A 22,151-nucleotide genomic window follows, 5' to 3' on the forward strand; every position below is an offset into this window, starting at 1 on the left:
CCCCTGAGTCTCCTCTTCTCCAGGCTGAGCAACCCCAGCTCCCTCAGTCTTTCCTCATAGGGCTTGTGTTCCAAACCCCTCACCAACTTTGTTGCTCTTCTCTGGACTCGTTCCAGCAAGTCAACATCCTTCCTAAACGGAGGGGCCCAGAACTGGACACAGTACTCGAGGTGTGGTCTAACCAGTGCAGTGTACAGGGGCAGAATGACCTCCCTGCTCCTGCTGGCCACACTGTTCCTGATGCAGGCCAGGATGCCATTGGCCCTCTTGGCTGCCTGGGCACACTGCAGGCTCATGGTCAGCCTGCCATCGACCAGTACCCCCAGGTCCCTCTCTGCCTGGCTGCCCTCCAGCCACTCTGACCCCAGCCTGTAGCACTGCCTGGGGTTGTTGTGTCCAATGTGCAGAACCCGGCACTTGGATGTGTTAAATCTCATGCCGCTGGACTCTGCCCATCTGTCCAGCCTGTCGAGGTCCCTCTGCATAGCCTCTCTACCCTCCAGCAGATCAACTCCTGCCCCCAGTTTGGGGACTCATCTCCTTAACTCTCTAAGAGTATAAAGAATACCCTGTAACTTTGTCCAAGACAGAATCTCCCTGCCCGTGACCTGCCCATGACCACACTGTTGCTTTGTTCTTGAGAAGGAACTGGCATCTTGTTCACAAAGAAGCAAACAAGAAATCCAACAGCTTTTCCTTTAATGGAAGACTTGAATAGCCATGTTATTTGTAGATGCAGTGTACCCAGTTACATAATATTTTCATTATCTCAGCAACTCACGGGCAGTCTCTTTGATGTGTTCTCAACCTCCATGCTTAGCATGGCAGCAGAAATGGTTGTGTTGATGCACTAAATAATGCTGCTGCCATATTATCACCTTGCTTTGTTGAAACAGTAGCAGCCACTATAATGCCTCAGGCACCAGAAGGCCAGTGCAAAGACTTATTTTGAACCCTTTCCCATGACCTTTAGAAAATGGCTATGCAAATTTCATCAAAGTTCTTCCTTCCTGGCCTGTAAAAACTCTTTCCTGTACTCAGTTGTCTTAAATTATTTCCCTCTCAAAGTATGAGCTGGGCAATGTGTTCAGTCTGGGGACAGGATTGCCCTTGAGTGTTAGATATGTATTGCACAAAGGAACATGTTGCCTGTCAGAGCCACATACCAAGAGTTCCTGGGCTCCCTGTAGCTTCTCTTCTGATTTGCATTCTGATGCTGCTGGTCACCTGCAGCCCATAGAGCAAGCAGAGGAAAAGGGCTGCCTCTTAACCTGCTGATGCTTGAGCTACCAGCTGGGAGGTAGGAATGAGTAGGGACCAAGACAAGAGAAATTTGCCAGACTGGGACTTGCAAGGACTTGCAAGAAACTGGAGTCAAGACATGGGACAGATGTTGAAGGTCTCATCTCCTCTCATACCCTTAGAACAGAATAGAATAGAATTAACCAGGTTGGAAAAGACCTCAAGGTGTGGCCTAACCAGTGACTTCCCTGCTTCTGCTGGCCACACTGTTCCTGAGACAGGCCAGGATGCCATTGGCCTTCTTGGCCACCTGGGCACACTTCTGTCTCTTGTTCAGCCTACTGTCAACCAGTACCTCCAGGTCCATTTCTGCCTGGCTGCTCTTCAGCCACTCTGTCCCCCGCCTGTAGCACTGCATGGGGTTGTTGTGGCCAATGTGCAGAACCTGGCACTTGTGTTAAATCTCATGCCGTTGGACTCTGCCCATCTGTCCAGCCTCTCAAGGTCCCTCATCCAGATCATCAGTAAAGATACTGAACAGGACAGGGCCCAGCACTGATCCCTGGGGGACAACACTACTGACTGGCTGCCACCTGGATGTGGCACCATTCACCACCACTCTCTGGGCTCAGCCTCCAGCCAGTTCCTAACCCAGTGTAGAGCACTGCTGTCCAAGCTGCAGGCTGACAGCTTGGCCAGGAGTTTGCTGTGGGGGATGGTATCAAAGGCCTTGCTGAAGTCCAGGTAGGATACATCCACAGTCTTTGTGTGCCCATAGAGCAGCTGGGAGGAGTTCAACCCAGAAACAAATGTGAGTGTGTCATCAGTGAGAGCAGACAGCGGTTTCCATCCACTGAGCAAGTGCAGGATCATGAGTATTGTCTCCTCTCCACATATGAGGCAGCTGAAGCACAGAGTAGAGAGAAAGCATTTCTCCAGACCGAGGTCTGAACCCAGCACATTTTCTTAGTTTTTGGGGCTAAGGGGATGAGCCAGCAGACTTTTCTGTGCTCTACTGCATATGAGGCAGCTCAGTGCTCTGAGATGTGACTGGAAAGGGCCTACAGAAGGTGGGAAGGACCGAGAGGAACAACACAACCCCTCAGTTTGATTTCCCCTGCTAAAAGTTGCATTTCTGTTCCCGCTGTGGGGGTATAGGTATCCTCATCATGATGATTACACAAAACACCACTGCAGCTTTGAAAAGCCTTCTCATTTTATTCCCTTGTTAAGAGAGCTCTACCTCCAGGTTAGTTTCTTCCTTGGGGATGAAGGAGGGTGCCTGTGGCCCCACAGTGATTGCACAGAGGTTCCTACTCTCCTGGCATTTGCCCTGCTAAGAGCTCCAGTCATCAGCTAGAGGCAGCAGCAGTTTGGAAACTGCCAGCAGAGGGAGATGGCAGCCACCTGTGTGCCCTGCCAGGCTCCTCCAAATCAAGTGGGTTGTGCTTGCAGCCTGTCATTCCTATTCCTCCAGATTTCCCATCCTGCCAGACAGCAGAGATAACCAACTCTTATGACACGTGCCCTTCTGGCTGTGTATCTTCACTGCAGCTCAGTGCTTAAAACTTCACAAACTCAGAAGTCTGACTGCACTGGTTAGAGAGTGGCATTTTATACAAACATACCCAGAACTTTAAGTTTGCCTGCAAATATAGGCACTTTCTAGCCTGATAAATGCTTTGCAAGTGAGAAAGATGCTGTCTTTTTAAAAGTACTCTGTAGTCTTTGGTGTGTACATATCTTACTCTTCTTTTTTTCCCCTCTTTCCTCAGTTAAGTGGAAATGTTTTTTTATCAAAATGGCTTATTATGGCATCTAGTTTTCATGCTGATCCTAGTTCTGCAGCTGATCATCTAGAGAAGCAGATTCTAGCAGCCCTCAGAGGTCTGAGCTCTTCAGTGTTCTACAGTTTAGGTACCTTTGGCAGGCATCAATCTTCATATACCTCTGTGTCCTTTTTTGATTACAAGAATACCATCCTGCCTGACTAGCATAACCATAGCTCAGCTTCTCTGATCAGCAGCCCACAAATGAAGAGCCTCATTCTGCAGTGAGACCATGTTTTGCACATTGTCCATGGGAATCCAAGTTCAGTTCTGTCAGTGAAACAGCCAGTGAGCTGCGAGACTTTGGGCTGCGACTTGGATGTCTTGTGTTACCTGCTTAACAAACAGACACTGTGCCCACTCAAGGTACTGGGACTTCTGGTTCTCTTTTCCCCCTGCCAGCACCACATCCTCATCTTCTGTCAGATGCTCCATGTCCCTTATCTCTCCAAAAGAACTGGAGAAATTATTGCAGGGTTTCCCACAGGGAGTGCTCCTGGGGGACAAATGTGTTCAAGGATAGAAAACCTCTAGAAAATATCTATACATAAGTTAGATATCATACATAGGAACCTAGATGGCAGTTGTCAGAGTTTCAGATAAAGAACTAGAGCTTCTAGAATCTCAAACTCATAGAATGCCTCTCTACCAATAAATGAAGCAGTGCCCAGGATCATTCCCAGTTCCTGTTAAAGTGTTATGACAGGGCTTGGCCTGCTTTCTGTCTGTGCCAGACAGCAAGTCTGGCAGACTTTCCTGGGCATGCATCTGGGGTGCGAACAACAGGAACCATTCATCTTGGGCTGTTTGCAGGCAGCCAAGCTTGGAAACAGGCCTCTCTACGTAAATTGTTCTCAGCACCTGGAAGTGTGACTGAGCATTTTTAATTTAATAATGCAGAGTTTCTGATAACTGTGATAACAATGATCTTAAAAAGGAGCACAGTTTCAAGAGAAAATTATCCCTGGAAGCTTGAGCAATGGACTATCTGTAGTTGTGTTAGACTCAGCACTGAAAGTGTGATTTTAGTTTTACAGTTTTGTTTAAGAACTCACTCTTTGGTCCTTTGATGCTTTTATAGGGCTGGGGAGCAGAGTATCATCGACAAGATGTTACAAGCACACCCTGCTGGATTGAGATCCACCTGCATGGACCACTGCAATGGCTGGATAAGGTGCTGACTCAGATGGGCTCACCTCATAACCCCATCTCTTCAGTCTCTTAAGAATCATCTCTAGAATTCTCTTAGGATGGATGCTATTGCAGGCAGTGGCTTATAGGATTTCCAGTGAACAGAAGTTTCTCTGTGTAGATTTATGTAGATGTAAATATATCTGTACACAGTCCAGTCTACTCTTTTATTATTTTTTTTTCATGCAGTGTTTTGTGATTTCTAGTTACTCTGATGCCAGTACAATAAGATAGAAATTCAGGTATAGCATATCTGTTCTCTAGTACAAAATAAGCCAAATTCCTGCAAAAGTGTCAAACATTTCCTGTGAGCATCTTCATTCCCCAGCCAAGCCAGTAAACAATGCAAATTCTCAGCACTGTCATATGGATCCAGAAACCTGGCTGTAGCTGTTCCTAGTAGGTGAAATTCACCCCTCTGCAGGCAACCAAAGTCAGATCTCTGCACCACTTATATGCTAACTTCAGGTCTAAAACAGGACCTGAGGTGGTGTGCAGTACTTATGCATAGAGTTGACTTTTATCCAGCGAACTGAAGGACTAAACTTCCATGCCATACTGCAAAGCACGATGGGACAACAGATCCTCTGAAGAGCTGAGGCATCTCTGTCTCCCCTAGAATTTGGTGTGAGGAGAGAACCCTTAGGATGCGTTCAACACTGGAGCCTTATCAGAGTATTCTGGACACATCCAAGTAGTCTGATGCTGTTAATACAGTAGTGTATGGTACTGCTGCACTGAAAAGCCACAAGCTCCTAGGAAGGGGAAAAAAATAATAAAGAAATATATGCCTATAAGTTTAAAAGCTAATTAACTTCCAGTGCTTTTTTGCAAAGTACACACATACTTGCATATGTATCCGGCATGTAAATGGAATCCTATCCATTATACTGTATTGATGTAGTTTGTTTTAAAGTTAGGACTGTCTGTAGTTAGACTACTGTGCTGATACCAAGGGTACGTCTCAAAGGGACTTGAACTGTGATTCAGAAAAGGGAAATGAAGTGTATGTTGAAGAACCAAATAATTATCATTATTCTTGGGATAGTCTCTGTACTGGGAACAGGAAGCCCCATGCACACAGGATGCAATGAGAAGGAGGTGGGGGTCAGCCACGTCCATTCCCTGTGCTGGGCCAGTCCTCAGGATCTGACTACAATGCTCAGGTCTGACCGAGTGGACTTCCCTGCCAGTCACTTGGGTGACTTGTCATCATTTGCAGTGATTTTGCCTTGCCTGTGGAAGATGGTGAGGCACAGTAAGCCACAAACAAGAGAAGAGTGAATCTATGTGCAGACCCTTTTGTTTTTTAAAAGCTTCTTGTCTGTGATCCTTCTATAAGCAGGCCTATTGCCTGCTAAGCCTTAGAAAATGCTGTTCACTTGGTAACCTTTTCTGAGGAGGCAGGTGAAACTCATACTATGTTTTGATAGTCCACGTTACTTTCCTGAAAGAGTAGAGGATCATTTATTTCCAGGCATAACAATGAAAATTGTTTTGATTTAAGAAAGAATGATAACTTCTCCAAATGTCATTCCTCCTTAGAATACACCAGAAGTATCCTGAGAGAAAAAAAGAATGTTTTACAGAATGTTTCTTTTCTTCTCACACTATCTGGTGTTACACCTTTTACCCCATAATTAGAAGAGAATGCCCGAATTCAGCTACATCATGTTTGAAAAGGAAAATAACATTCACTGGGAAGACTTTCCATGTGTTTTAGATGCTATGTAGTACCTGCTGTGGGGTGGTAATTATAGGCAGCAGAAGAATCAGTAAGCTGGCAATGTTACTTCATTTGAATGCATCTTCAGCTGCCTGCAGAATTTGTAGGGCACAGAAGGATAAATTCCTGTTAAGTTTGAGCAGTAATAGCAAGTTGTGTAGGAAATTTGTAAATACAAAGAGCCTCATTCTGCCACCATTTGATGTCATCAGTGTCACCGTGGGGATAGTATGAGCTTTACAGTCACTTGCGGTCATGACATCCGTAACGAAGTAACACAGAAACTCTGGGCATGCCATTCGCTGTTTAGCAGACTTGAAAGAGATCAGTTTGGAAAAAGACACTTTCCTCATCTCCCTCTGTCATCAGTGTCACTGTACTGAGGTACTGGTAATACAGTTTTTAGAATGTTTATTGAACCCTTTCTCCAGTAATTTCCCTGTGCTTTTCATGTTGCTCATCCCTTTGCTTTTTTAGCAGCTAAAGACAGAGAAAATCATGTCTCCTATCCAGGATCTATCTCTTCCTTTTAGGGTGAAACCTTCCCTCCTAAGATATAGAGAAGCCTAGGGGTTACTTTTAGATGTTCCCAGCATTGTCATCTTACTCAGAGTGCAAAGGGGGATGTCTTGAGGTATGTCTGCTCTTGAGCATCTGCAGAACCCAGTTTCCTGCAATGCTGCAGAATAGAATTGGATGCCCATTGGAGTTCTCTTGTCATTTGTTTCATTTCAAGTAGGTGAATTACAGTGCACTCTGAACATGCTTATATCTTCCTATCAACTATAAGGGAAACTCAGGCTCAAATATGAGCTGCTACATATTCAAAAGTAGTGAGGTCAGCTCTAGTGGCTTTCCCAGGCTACTACTGATGCTTGCTTATGAAGTATCCATATTGTTAAAATGGAAGTTGGTGAATTCAGAGCAGTTTTTTCTGTTTGGCTTTAATACAGTCTACACCTGGATCTCATTAAAGGTACTTACCTTATATTCCCTTACTAGCAAGTCAAGAGGCACTGTAGAGCATGATTCTTATGTTCTCTTTAAAATCTCTGCATTAGGATGAAATGAATTTTAGCAAATGCAACCAACTGTGGAAAGCTGGATCAAAGCACCTGATTCTGGGCAACCAAAGCAAATAGCCAGCACTGAGTTGCTAGCCTTTGGGAAGGCTGGTATCACTGTATGAACTATTTCCTATCTTGGTGGCCTCTTAGGGGTTTAGTCTGCTATATAAGATGCTGTGCAAATGAACAGCAGCTGACAGCTCCTCCCCAAGAGACAGTAAGAGCTCACATCACAAAGGAGAATTGGTAAGAATGAATGAGGCAAATAATAGGAAGATGACCCCTGCCCAGATGCAGTGATAAAAAGTAAGGCTGATAAACCATCTATTTACCTTTCTTTCTGAACAAAGTCTGTCTTACAAGCTTCTCTAGTGTATGCAAATTGAGCTTAGTTAGAAATTCAGGTTTCTCATTGTTTACAGCAATGTAACTTTGCATCTCACACTAATGTCTCCCTGTTCTGGAAGGAGGTGTTTTCTGTGGAAAGGTCTTCAACCTGCAGTCAATTTAAAGTCTTTAAATGTACTCATTAATACTCAAGCTTTGGAGATAGGCTTCCTGGGAGACTTAAGACCTCTTAAAGGGAGACTGCTTGGTCAAAGGCAAATCTTATCTTAATTCTTTCTGAGCCATCGACAGTTCAAATCTATTTGAAAGTTTCTGTGGAGGAGTACTAGCATGCAGCAGATTTTGATCAGGCAGAGGCACAAAGCACATTCATCATGGTACGCAGACCACTTGTTTTCCTATTAAGTGATCAAGACTGCTTAATTGCTGCTGCAGCAACACCAGTATTAATATGCCATTTGCTTCCAGAGGTGACAGAAGCAAATCTAGCACACTGACTGCATGGAGCCATTCAGTGGCACTGCTGCTCTGATGGCTTAGTCCTATAGCTCTGCAATGTAACAGCTGATCAGGTACAGTATAGCAATGGCTGTGGCATTCAGAAGTGGAGCATATACTTTGTCTCCCTATCAGAGGCTATGCCACAAGCCTCTTTCTTTACTCATCAAAATAGCATGTTTTGCTGTGCTTAGTCAGAAGGATAAGATACTAGCAACACAAAGGAGAACTGTGGCCCCCAGCTTAAGCAAAGGAAATCCCTTCTGTGTCTCCAGCAGGTACTGTGTCAAGACTTTCACCATCCTGAGCAGTCTTCTCAAGGTGTCAGACTTGATGCCCTGCAGAGATCCCTTCCACTTTACATTATTCTGTGGGTCTGCACAGAGATTCAGTGATAACTGGTTGTGACAGGCAGGAGCTCTGTTAGTAGAGACAGTTTCAGGATAAAGCATGTTTATCCTCAGCTATTTCTGTGTGAGTTCAGTGCAGGACAAAGTTATGAAGTATTAATGTTCCTTCAGCGTAAAATCAACACTGCAGACTTCTTTCAGTGTAAACATCATCTCCACTGCACAACTCTTAAAATGGAGAAAACGAGGCATTTGTGACTGTAACTTTACCTACAAATCTCCCCTTGTTCTTCCGGGCTTACAACACACCTTTGCCTGTAAGGTCTACAAATGGGAAAGTCTCACTAGTGACCGAGGTGTTGCACAAATAGCTGATTTATAGAGGTAGCTCAGGCAGAGACTTGTCTGGATGGAAATGATTTTTTTCTTTTAAAGAAAGCTTGATCCAATTTAGTAACTTTGAAATGGTCTCAAGTATCAGGCAGATTTTCTTGGCAAATCAGAACTTCTGTGGTGTAGCTACAGCTTTCAGGAATATTGGAGCACTACGTGGTGCTCAGCATAGGAAAGAACCATTACATTCTCTGTGCTATTCACCTCTTCCACTGGCTTCCCATCACCTAAGTTAGTAAAACCAAACCAAAACACAATAAAGAAGGATTAATGGGTCATAGGGTTAAGTAATTAGATACTGTTTTTCAAAGTTGAGAATTGTTGTCTGGAATATAGATTTACATCCTCAGAAATGTACTGAAAGTAACATGTTCCACGTACTCTCCAAGCCAAAGGTGAGAGCACATTGCTCTATAGAAGGCTGTAGAAGTGGCTGTCACTTGAACAGCTGACCCAAGCTCTTCCAAGTGCATGGAAACCCCACTGAAGGGCTGAGAAGATTTTTGAAGGACTTAACAGTTCATGGTTGGCTTCAGTAGCCAAAGAGGATGAAGGGACTGGGGAAGAGGGAGCATATGACCAGTTATGCTCAGTGGTCGTCACTGAAGGTATCAAGGAAGTACATGCTTGGGCAGCCATTGTGTTCACTACAGCTTTTTACATTCACATCTAAACTAATAATCAAGACCTGCTTTAGGAGCAACTTGGAGTGCCACAATCCTTGATCCTTCCTATACACACAGCCTGAGTGTGCCAACCTCCTGATTAAGCCATCAGGTATATTGGGGCAAATGGGTGTCCCATGTGATCCCAGGGAGTAGGCTGTGGTTACATCTGAGAACTTCACTTGCAAGATTACCTTTTGCCTTGCTGCAGAACTAATGAGAAGTTCAGCTTGGAACAACCATTCGAGGACACTGTAACCATATCCAGTATGTGCTCCTCAAAGAAAACTGCAGTCTGAACAGAAACTCTGTGAGTGGAAGACACTGATGATACAGGGATCTACCTGAGAATTGCAATAAAGCAACTCACTTCCTGCAAGATCGGAGATTGCAATGCCTTCATGGAGACTCCTGACTATGAAATCACATTTATAGCAGAAACTAAGAATGACAAATGCGCTTCCCTGAGAGCAACTAAGAGGTCAGGTCACCATCAAAATAGACCTGATAATGTTGGTTCCATCTTGTGGTGAGGAGAGAGATTATGTGAGACTTCAGATCCATGAATAAAAAGCTTCTCAATCTGGAGGCTTCATTGCAGTCACTGAAACAGGGCTTCTTCACAATGGCAGCTCTGGGAGTTACCTTTCTGCAAGGTACAGAAAGCCTGAGTGGGCATTTTGGCTTTGTGTCTTTATTGCAGACACTGCTGCATGTTGTGCACCAGCACAAAACACAGCCTTTGCTTCGTACTGATCATTTGCTCATATGAACCTCCAGAGTGGCCAGTAGCAGCCAGAATCCTGTTCCCTGTTCATCCCTGGGATTTTCAAACAGCTTGCCCAGGCGTGCCTTACATTATATTGCCATATTGATGCTGCACTTTCCTGCCAGGGAGGTGAGGTATATGAAAGTCCTATCAAGAGGACACTTCCACTTGTACCTGGGCCATGCTTGCAAATTTGGTGCCTGTACAGATCATGAACCTACTTTGAAGGCCATGTCTCTCAGTCAAGGTAGACATAACCACTACGTCCTTCAGAGTCAGCTACTCTTCCACTATAGCCAATGTGAACATTTGCAGCTATTTGTGAACAGTTTTTAGATCTTCAGTCATAGTGTTTTTATTATCCATGGATGCTGCTATTTTATATCCTGTGTTAGTATTCAAATAATATTGCATATGAATAGCATAGGACAAAATAGACCAACCAGTTAATAATTTTAAATACAGACCTCAACAGCAAAGAAAAGCTAGAAATAAAGTCTGACCCCTTGCACTTTCACTGTAGTGAGCACATCACATTTCAAATTGGGTTTTTGATGCTAAAGTGTGTGTTAAAACCTACTCAGTTATGTCTATGAGAAGATTTGCAAACAAGAGAGCAAGGGAACAAGCATTATGATGAGCAGACATCATGCACACTGATACATTTGCTTCACTTTCCCAAGTAATTGAGTTTTTAATTATGTATAATACTTTCAAACTGCAAGTTAAATATACCACGGCATACTTTCTGCAGGTAAGTCAGTGTTAGCAATTAAATCCCTCATTTCAGTACCACATTTAAGATGTAAATGGGGCTAAGAAGTGAGAGAAGTGAAGAAGCAGACCTTTTTGTGTGGATCAGTGAAAACGTAAGGTTACAAAATTGTATGCAGTCAAGGGGCCAAAGAGTGGATTTGAGCAGGGTGTGGGGTTTTTGTGTTATGAGCTATCACTCTGGTGCACAAAAGAACCACAAGTCATACACAAATTTAATAGTGTCACTTCCGTCTATGAACAGTTCTGCCCTCTCTTTTCTATCATAATCAAAGGAAAACATCTGCACTATCCAGAAGAAATTCTATACTGTAAAACAGTGTAGGTCACTTTATAAAGAACACTACTTGGACACCTGCCTCTTGAGAATGAAAAATCATAGGTGTAATTAGTTTCAGGGGCTTGAGTGATCAGAGCAGCTCAGAGTCCTCCAGTCCCATGCCCTGTCACAGCAAGAAAGATACAACTGCTAATGAAGTGGACATTTTCATAAGCATTCCTCTTGCTGCATTCAATTTGAGGCATTCTGAAGTGAACATAGTCTGATGTTTGAACAAAACACTTTTTAACACACTCCATTTTCTTTGGCTGGAATTATTCAATTGTAAAAGGGATTATTCATGTCTTGTGTTTTACTGTTAATAAAGATATTTCTGATTTAAGAGCTCTTTCTTTTGTTATCTCCCATTATTCTCTTTGAAAGATTGCCCATGGAAAGCTGTAGGTGCCATTCTGATGAGCAGTGACTGTGGGAACCAGAGCATTTGGTAGTAGTACTTAGTCATACAGCTCAGTCTTAGGCAGGAATGGGTAATTTCACTGAGTAGGTAGCAGGATGTAGCAACACTTACAGCAGAGTGGGATGCTAGACATAATCAATTAAAAATTAATACAACATAAACCCTGCATTTTACAGACTATATGCATCCCTGACTATCCTGCATGGATTTAAAGATTCAAGAGGATGCTTCAGCTCACTTTTGAAGGAGACAGTCCTGATCCGACAGTCAGTTAAATGAGCAGTGACGCTGCCCTGTGACAGAAGCTGTGGACCAGACTCACATTAGTGGCAAGACAGACTTGCAGCTGTGCAGGTCTCCAACTGCTTAAGTGAGGTATAGGAAGAGTGCACTGAGGCAGGACTTTCAGTCCTTCCAAAGTACAGATATTTTTTTTTCTGCAATAATAGAAGCAAGGGAGTAGAAGATATAATGATCTTGGAGCCATGCAAACACTGCTGAGTTCGCACATGGGTTAGGAATCCCATCTGATGCTGCCCAAACAGGACATCTCTGTTACCAGCAGAGCCCCTGCTCTCTGCACCAGCCTGTTACACTAACAGGCCACCAAAAACAAAGCATAGGTGAGCTGCACTGTGCTGACCGTCTCTATTCGTATCTTCAGCAGCTTTCATTTGTCGTGATGAAGTTATTGTGAATTATGAAATTAGAATTATGAACATTAATTTTTATTATTAAAAAGTATTATTCCCCAATTAATCACTAGCTTATACACAAATTCTAGTGCACGATTGTGAGGTATATCACATAACTGGTTTAGTATTTATAATTTGAACCCAATTAGAATATTTATAGAATTAATTTCTATTAAAGGAATGAAGGGTGCAATTCCGCCGCTTGTCCATCAGACGGCGACTCGACAAGACGCTGCGGCTGCTGTAACGATATACAGAGAAGTGTTACAGTGTCAAGAGCCTTAACCTGGAAATTGTCTTGTGAGCTAGGCGCGGGCTTTGAACTGAATGTTAGTGGGTGCTGCACACGTAAAAGATACACTGTGTCTTTTGTTTGTAGGGACGCTAGGCTACGGTTAGCTGGCTGCTGCCTGCCCAGCTTGCACTGGGGCAGGCTCCTGGGCTGGTCCATTCCAGAGGGGCTACAAAAGCTGCGGGCCCGCGGCGGGGAGCTTCCCTCTGGATGGTGATGGTGGGGGCAGCCTTCTAGCTCCCGCGGTGGCGGAGGGAGGGGGGTGAACATAGGCTCTCTGCTAGTCAACAGGTTTCCCTTAGCAGGGCTCAGGCGGTTCCCTCAGCATGGCTGCAGCTGCTGGCGGGGGGAGTCTGGTGCCTGCTGGAGATGGGGGTCAGGCCGGTAGGGCAGGGCAAAGATTCCCTGTAGATGGGCTCAGATGACTCCAATCCCGTGATGTGGCAGGCAGGGCCAAACCCTCCAGGGGTTGAGCTACACTTGTAGGGGGCTTCGGCCCAGTGGCGGCAGCCCCGACAAAGGGGCATGGCTGCATCGAGCGGTTCCCTTTAGCTCAGCTCAACCGGAGTGAGCGATGCTTTGCTTGACTCAAAGGAGCTGGCAGGACTTTCTCAGGTAGTCCCAACTGAATTACCCTGGGGTTTGCAGGGCAAGGAGCGGTGGAAGTGGCGGCTCCTCTTCTCTCTTGCAAGGGAGCAGGGTCACTTTCACATATATTCTGACACACTGAAAAGACTAAGCTGGTTTTACTTAAACTAAAAATGACTTTCTATAAAAGCAGCCTTCAAACACAACAATTGTAATGCCCCTTGTCAGGGGTAGCCAAAAACCCCAACACTAACAAAAAAAGAACAGGCTTTGGTTGTTTGTTTTTAAAAGAAAAACAAATACTTTACTCAATCACTTCTTGGTCCAGACTATTGATACAGAGTTGGATATTTTTTCTTTCAATTTCTTGTTTAAACAAGAACTTGCACAATCCTACATACAATAAATCCCTACTGAACAAGTTATACACATACACAAAGCACAGCTTGTAAAAATTTGTAAGACTAACAAATATTTCTGCAGAGATATCATTTAGTGGATCAAACTGCTGCAATATCAAATTAGTACTTTAAGAAGCACTCACACCACTCAGATAACCTCTGTTCGGAAACATGGTTTAATACAAAGCTTTGTTTTACAAACAAAATGTGGGATTCGACACAATGTACTGTTTGGATTCTTCACCCAGTCAATTGCAAGTTCATCTGAACTGGCTGAAAACCTGAGAAGTCTAGCACTAGAGCCAGTTAGGTATCAGCTGTCTTGAAAGTAGAATTTTAACTGTGTTGTTTTGGAAGCAACAACTACATACAAGAAAAAAAAAGCACAATCACATTTTACTTTTTGGATGCACTTGGCAGTATGAGTAAAAAGCTTTACAATTTCATTTAATCACTTAAAAACTATCTGTAATTAAGTTGTATTTCATGTATGAGGCTGGTTCTTAAACAAACACTCCACAAAACAAGGGCCAGCTCTCAGTTGCATATGTTCCACCTAATTCTCCTCTAAAGCTTTTTTCCCCATTTACCACTTTTGGAACTTTCAAACACATCCTTTTACATGCTTTTCAAGAGACAGTGAAGCATTTCAAATCTACTCAATGTGTAGGTAATGAATATATATATATATATCAGGAGGTTCACCTGATTTGCACTTTTCTGAGCCACTGGATCAACTTTTTGATGGCATGATGTCTTTGTCTTTAGTGCAAGATTCTACTGGACATCAGTTTCCCATATCCCTGAGCAATTGCTGTTAGTCTGTGCCACTGGCCTGGCTCAAATTCAGGACTTCATGTCACAACTTCCATAGAAAGTAACTGGCTTCCTTCAATGATTGTCATCAAAGACTGACTTGTTTAACAGTAAATCCTTACATAGAAAATTGTTAATTTAGTGGAAGACTTTGGTAGGAAAAGGGTGTACAGCTCAACACTGCTAATATAAACAAATTTATATTAAAAAAATTAAACACTAAAATTAAGTTTTAGAAAGAATCAAAAAATAGACTCCTCCAGATTTGCTCACATGTTTGCAGACACCCAAGCAGCTCAAAACCTCAAAAGTGCAAACAAGTAAAATACATAACAGCAGCAACTTCAGATCTCCTTTAAACACCAAGATTGTTCATATTTATACAAAATCCTATATTCCTCCTTCAGCACCAGAGACATCTGCAGGTTACTGATCTGTTCTGATTACCCAGGTGCTCCTTGAAACTGTTGCTGCCTTTGTTCCAGCGCCTGCTGACTTAACAGTTGCTGTTGTTTCTGTAGAAACTGCACTACTTCTGGACTTCTGAGTAGGGACTGCAAGAAAGAGGAAGTGGACTTTAAGGAACTCACATATATTAAATATCTACCATAGTGATTATATTTATAATATTTTTCTATTAAATCAAATTTGTGCAGTGCTATCCCAGTTGGCAACTAAGCATCACAGAGCCTCCTGTTCACTCCTCACTCACGGGATGAAGCACTGTTCAGTATTAACTAAATGTTGCTGTGTTATCAACATTGTTTTCATCACAAACCCAAGACATAGCCCTTTACACACTACTGTGAAGAGAATTAACTGGGTTCAATTAAATGCTGAAGAATTACAAAGCATGCTCACAAAAAAAATAGTATCTACAAACTGTTTCAGGACATCAGCAGGTAACCAGAGGCAGCATTAATACACAGCCTGAAAGCAGGTTCAGAATGTAAAGAACGTACAATATCACAGAAAAAATGAAGATGGCAACATACTGAAAATACACTTTTCAGCTGTGCTTCAGCTTTGAAATGATTTCTACAGTTTCCATTACAGATAGCTCAAAAATACTCAAAAATAAATCAAACATTCCAATTCTACAGCAAAGCTCACTGCCTGTCAGAGTCCAAGCATCTTAGTCACATGGTTTAAGTTCACATAGTCCTGCAAGCAACTCTATGATTCTGTGTTCAATGAGTATTCAGTAGTTTCCCAACGTTTCTAAACAGTAGTCCATCTACAAGGAATGAGTTATAAAACCCTTCTGCCTTCAGTCACAAAATACAGAAGTATCTAAAAAAATTTGCTTCTGGCTCCTGGCCTGAACTGGTGCAGTCTGTGATCCATGCTTTGGGCTCTCTATCCACAACTTGGTGCTTCACAGTGCCTTGCCTCTGCTTTCTTTATCCAGTACAAGCTGCAATTCCAGGTGCATGTGGGCCACCAAAACCCCTCTCTTCACAGAGATTAAACCCATGCAAGCATAAAGGACTTGGTATGTCTAAGCAATAAATCTGCAGGCAGCTACCCATGATATGCAGTAACCTGCATGTGCAGGAACATGAGGTATGGAACAGCTCTGGCTGCAACAGGCCATGAGAGATCTTTTCTGAGTCACCAAGGAACCCTCAGGCTTTGTGTTGTGTAGACATGCTGTGGTGGTTTTAGGCTATGCCTTTAAAATTTAGCTACAGACTTTGAGCAGAAAATTAGAAAAATATAAATAAATCACTATTAGGTGTAAAAAGGAAAACTCATTGGAGAAATATCTGCTATAAGACTGACTGCACCAAAACAATTCTTTCTCTTTTCTGATATCTTCTCTGCTTGCTTCACTCAGGAGAGATTAACCTGCTTTTTTGGCTGACCTTGGCTGCATTGTTTTAGTTAAGTCTAATCCCTGCTTTCTCTCTGCTCCTTTTCTCCCTTTGGGACAGGGGGTGGGGGGACAGTGGAACAGCTTCCCTGGATTCTGACCAGGGGGATTTTCATGTTGTTTGCTAATTGTAAATACCTGTATAATACTGTAAATACTGCATATTTTGTACACATTCATTGCATTCCATTGTAGAGTGTAGTTTTGCTTGTAAACACAGCTTTTATTTGCTTCTAAGTGAGTTGGTCTGGCAAAGTTAATGCCAGGGGGAAACATCAACCCACCACATATGCTTAAAACAAAGAAAAAATTTCTAGAAGAAATATGCTGAATGAGGGAAACTGAGTCAGAGCAGAGAGAGAGAAGCAAGAACTGTTATCAAGGAGAATCTGAATCTCACTTCACCAGAATACTGCAAGGAAACCTCAGTTCTTGAAGAGCCCTGACACAGCTCTGTGCAAAATCTCTCAACATCTATTTAAAGAGCTTCTTCTTGTTGCTGTATTTCTAGGAAAAAAAATGTTTTATTAATAAGGTATCTTTCAAATTTTATTAAAAGCCACATTAACTAGAAACATCCAAGAAAGGGGACAACAATAAGTGAAGCATGAAGAACTTCAGATACTGTGAACCATAAATTCCACAGTTCATTACATGATTTTTGGAAAAACTGAAGAACTAGATACTCCTCTGAGTTTTAGACACAATCATTTAATTGGTGCTCTTAGTGAGAACTGAAGAAAATAAATCTATACAGATGTATACTTGGACTAATACAATATTTCTTTTAAGATTTTTCAAACTTCTGATCAAGCACTAACATTTCTCATTAAACTGCTGTAGATTGCTTTGCCTAGCCTAGTTAGAGACAAGAGGCAAACAGTCCCGTTAGTTTCTGACGAAAGGAGATTGTAAAACCAGTAACAGAAAGTTACAGATGCAAAATAGTTTTAGGTAACAGAAGGGGAGACCTTATAGCAGCATTTCAGCATCTGAAGGGGACATACAGGAAGGCTGAGGAGAGCCTGTTTAGAAGGGCATGTAGCAATAGGACGAGGGGCAATGGTTTTAAACCAGAGCAGGGTAGATTTAGGTGAGACATAAAGAGGAAGTTCTTTAAAATGAGTGCTGAAATACTGCAACAGGTTGCCCAGAAATGTGGTGGAGGCCCCATCCCTGGAGATATTCAAGGTCAGATTGGATGGGGCCCTGAGCAGCCTGATCCAGTTGGAGATGTCCTTGTTCACTGCAGGTGTTATGAGTGGGTTGGACAAGATGACCCTTGAGGGTCCCTTCCAACCCAATGAATTCTAAGTTGTAATGAAGAAGTCAAAGCAACAGTAAACACTTAGTGATTTCCCTTCACTGGGTTTAATTCTTTAAATACACTTACTGAAGCAACAGAGGTGTTTAAAAATTCATGACACATACAATTCATGCAGTCTACAAACATTACTTACACATTTTGCTTTATCAACAAATACATAGGCAGTTTTGTGCGTGATATGTGTTTTTAAACACAGCAGTAATTAAAGCTTGCATCAGACCATGCATTTTCTATGTAAGGCTTTCGAGAAAAGATGGTTTAAGGAGTTAAAAACATCTTGGTTACACCAAGACCACTATTTACCCTAAAGAAGTAACTATTTAGTACCACCAAAAATGTGGCAGTGATTGTTAAATTTAATCTCCCAGTTTTCTTCACTGCTCTGCAGTATACTTCAAATTTGAAAACATGCACATATAGCACATGAACATTAGACTGATCTTTGTCTTTCACAGGGTGACAAACGTTGTCACATTGCCTTTATTTATCCAGGTTCAAAACTGAAAGAAAACAAAACTTACCAGCCTCTTTTTATTCAATACTTGCTCTAAGAGAGTAGGCCTTGCTGGGCGATCTCCAATAGATCCTGTTCTTTGTTTTGTAACAGAAATTGAGCCTTCAACACTATCCTGCATGAGGGAAAATTAAAAAGACAAGTTAGAATACAGAGCCAGGAAAAAAAGACACCTTCCCTTTTTGCCCCTAAAAATGCCAAGAGTAAAGAGTAACCAGGTTACGCTGGCTAGTTAATGGGTTGAGCTTGTTTGATTGCCTTTCTGAAAACTTAAGACATTCACAACAGCAAAATCTCCAGCTTGTGAAACTGAATGGTATCTAATGTTTGCTATCAGGTAGGAATAACAGTAATACCTCTAACAGCAAAACAAAACATACTTCAGAACACTATTACAAATTTGTCAAAGTCACAAGCAAGAGACAGTAAAATACACATTATTTTTTTCTTTCTAAGTTTATTCTGTTCCTTGTACAATCACCAGCCATATGAACTAGACTGTCTTCTAAACAACAGGGCTCTACAACCTGCTGTGGAGAAAATACTTAATAGTTTGAGAAATTCCAAGCAATGCTGCATCCTGTGTGTATTATTCACAACTTACTAACACCTCCATTCATCTGAAAGGGTTCAACCAAGAGCAACAGCAACAAATATCCCAGTATCATTCACTTCAATCCTGTCCACAAAAGTGAAAACAAAATTTGTATTAGGAAAATAACTCTGACTTCACAAGCCAACAACCTTGCCATGATAGACACCACTAAAAAAATCACACTAACTTTAGAATGGAATATTCTGCTTTCTCCTGCAAGAAACTGGGATAAGGAAGCCTGCCCTCTTCCAACATGCAATCACCAGGACTTCACGTTAAAGATTGAGATGTTTCAACCCATCACTACATGAAATACAGCAAAACTCTTCTCCCATATTGTTCTCTTTTCTGAAATAACAACTATTTGTGTAGACACACCACGTAGGTGAAATCAGACCAGTACAGAAATCCAGAATTCAACCAGATCTTGAATACTGTGAGCCATTTCTGTTCCCACAGCTGAAAGAGAAGTAGCTACCATAACGAGGCAAGGTTCAAAGAATGGTAACAAAGATGATAGAAGTATGTAATATTTTACTTTCAAACAAGCATGCTAGCCTTTTCACTGTGAAAAGCAAACAACTTAGGAGGCTAGGCCGCCAAGTAAATGTCACAAACTGAACAGGAATTAGCTGTTTACTGTTATTTTGTAATGTAAATACTAACTGGCAAATTAAGTTCAACAACAGCCAAGCTCAGAAACAAGGAGATCATTCAAAACGGGCAACAGAAGAAACTATCAGAATGTAAAGGACGGTGAGAGTTTACCAGGGCTCAACAACAACAAAAAAAGGTACACAAAAAAAGACATCACTTAAGAGTTATAAAATATGTCAGAAAACCCACATCTATCTCAGCACATCTTCTGAGCTGATAGAGCAAGAAACGGGAAAAAAAAAATCCCTAGTAGTATCACTACATTTGCCTTTTGCTTATGCACCTCGTTTGTGGCAGCTTTTACATACCAAAAAGGATTCACTGCTGTGAAGGTACATTTGTGTGTTACCATTACATTTATACGAAGTAGGAAAAGTCGTTTGAATGTTAGTAATTTGCAGTAAGTTTCTAGTCACACAACTTCTTTTTTGTCAGCATGGCTGACTCTGAATTGCTTTTAGCAGAATACCAAGTAAGACTATTTTTTTTCCTTCTGGCTACAGCTATTTTATACTTAACCCTTGAAGAACAAACTACTACCAGCTTCAAAAGTAAAACTATTTTCCTCTTTCTAGTTCAACTAAATAAATGATCTTAAGTGCCAACTCAAGTACAAGTGACCATCACAAACTGTGTTATCCTGGCTGAGCCTCAAACAAAACCAAAAAGCTGTCAGCATCAGTTTTCCCCCCCCCGACAGTACTTCCGTCACTAAGTGATACCGAGGTATAGGAAAGTGTGAACTATTAGTGGTCTAAGTATTTTACTGCTGTCGAGTATTAGGTAAACAATAATCAACCGAATGTACACAACTCATATTTATATACAACATAATCTGATACCAAATGGCCTCTGTAACATTAAAAAGCTACGTTTGAGTACCAACGGACATCTCTCTGGGATCTAGACTCAAAAAACAAGGAAGAAACGCGGCTTGCCCTGGCACCAGAAGAGCCGACTCTCGAACTCCTTTCTTCTCCCCTTTCCTCGGGACAGAAAGGTCGCATTCCATCTGACAGAAACTGATTTTTCACGGGAAGCCCATGCTCTCAGCAGACCAGAAGGCAGCTGCGCTGCGCACCGTCCTCCCTACCCGGCGAGGCCCCGGCTGAGGCCCACACCACAACCTCCTGCCCGACGATGCCTTACCTCGGCCCGCGGGCCGGTCCCCGCGGCGGCCGCCCCGCCGCCCCCCAGAGCCTGGTCGTTCTTCTTGCGCTTGTACTTGTCCTTGTAAATCTTGTTGCGGTGGCGCTTGCACATCCAGGGCTTGCGCTGCTTCACGACCTGTGTGGTGGTCTCGCTGCAGCCCTGGTACGTGCAGCTCTTGCAGCCGCCACCCGCCGGGGTCGTTTCACCGCTGGAAGATGCTGCCGCCGCCGCTGCCGCCGTCGCCTCCTCCTCCTCCAGCTCCTCCGGGCTAGCCGTGCTCTCGCCGCCGGCCGCCTCGGCCTCCTCCCCCGCCTCCGCCTCGCCGTCGCCGCTCCCCCCTAGCTCGTAGAACAACATGAGGCCTCCGCTACCGGAGGGCGGCAGAGGCGGGTCGGCGACCGGGAGCGGCAGCACCCCCCCCGCCGCCGCAGCCGCCGCCACCTCCTCGCCGCCGCATGGCTGCATCACGAGCAGCGCCAGCTGCGGCGGCGAAGAGGAGGAGGCAGAAGAGGAGGCGGCGGAGGAGGAGGAGGAAGCGGCGGCGGGGCTGGCCCGCAGGGCGCCGGTAACAGAGCCCCCCGGCCGCACGCCGCCCGGCACCTCGTCCCGCGCGCCGCCGCCCTCGACGCGCGCGCGCATGCGCCACGCACGCGCATTAGCAGCCGGCGGCGGGAGAGGCCGCGAGCGCCGTCTTTGCAGTCGCAAGTCACGACTGCGCCCCCGCGAGCGGAGCGCGCCTGGGTGCGAGACGGTGCAGGTGGGGTCACGCGGGTGGCGGTGCTTGCAGCACCCGTGGCTGCGCCTCCAGCGTCGCTGCCTGCGTTTGTGTCCTTGCTTTCCAGATGCCTTCATCTGGTCAGTGGGAACATGCGAGTTGAGTTTGGCTTCCTCTCCCATTTATTGCATCAGCCTGCTGTTGCCCTTGTAACTTTCAGCTCGCTGCCCCTTGGCAGTTCTTCATTCCTTCATTTGGGTATTGTCTCCTTGTCTTACACCTACTTATTCTTTGAACACTTTTTCCCTATTACAAAGTTCATCTGAACAGTGAAGGCCATCTTTGTCCAATTTGGGCCGTTCCAAGTACGCTATTCCAAACTAAACATCTTTGTAATGTAAATGAATGCTGTATCTGTAATCTTAGTCATTTTTCCACTTCACAATGCTGACATGAGATGTTTCCCTGCTTTAATCCAGTCCTTTTTTCTTTGAAGGTCTTACATTTTTTCCCAAGAAAAAATGACAAGTTGCAAAGGAGCTATCATGCCTACTTTCAGTTTTCCTTCTGCTGTTTCTATGTCACTCCTGCAAAGAAGTCCCACCAACCTCCATCTCTGATTACCTGTTTACTTCCTTACTCTCTGTGGGTTCTTGCCTTTCTCATTGCACACATTGGTTCACTCACATTAAAGAATGATGCGCACCCCATTTGTTCTCTGACAATTACCACAGCTCCCTTGTCCTGTCCTTAAGGTCAATTATGCTGTTTACAGTATCACAGTACACTAGAGGTTGGAAGGGACCTCCAGAGATTGAGTCCAACCCCCCTGCCAAATCAGGATCACTTAGGGTAGTCCACACAGGAATGCATTCAGGTGGGTTTCGAAAGTCTCTAGGGAAGGAGATTCCACAACCTCTCTGGGCAGCCT

The 22,151-nt window shown here is 43.5% G+C and overlaps 2 protein-coding genes across 5 annotated transcripts in view; one reads left to right on the forward strand and one right to left on the reverse strand.

The window, feature by feature from the left end:
• SMAD9 (SMAD family member 9) overlaps positions 1-11,525 on the forward strand; it is a 44,359-nt gene extending 32,834 nt beyond the window's left edge. For 2 of the 4 annotated variants that reach the window (XM_068142722.1, XM_068142739.1), the window contains exon 7: positions 4,153-11,525. In XM_068142722.1, the coding sequence (XP_067998823.1) occupies positions 4,153-4,296 (144 nt within the window). In that variant the 3' untranslated portion in view covers positions 4,297-11,525. Of the gene's footprint in view, positions 1-3,265; positions 3,433-4,152 lie in introns of those variants that run through there. The other 2 variants (XM_068142712.1, XM_068142730.1) reach the window with 2 other exon arrangements.
• A 2,201-nt stretch (positions 11,526-13,726) lies between these two features.
• Positions 13,727-21,402, reverse strand: RFXAP (regulatory factor X associated protein). The gene is made up of 3 exons (XM_068147646.1): positions 20,503-21,402; positions 18,109-18,216; positions 13,727-14,938 (listed from the first exon to the last, which is right to left on the reverse strand). Exons 1-3 carry the CDS (start codon positions 21,400-21,402, stop codon positions 14,828-14,830), a joined length of 1,119 nt encoding a protein of 372 aa, XP_068003747.1. The 3' UTR covers positions 13,727-14,827.
• Positions 21,403-22,151: the final 749 nt, after the last annotated feature.

This window comes from Melanerpes formicivorus, unplaced genomic scaffold (assembly GCF_026170545.1).
Source record: "Melanerpes formicivorus ecotype bairdi unplaced genomic scaffold, bMelFor1.0.p_v2 SCAF_1, whole genome shotgun sequence".
Lineage (NCBI taxonomy): Eukaryota > Metazoa > Chordata > Aves > Piciformes > Picidae > Melanerpes > Melanerpes formicivorus.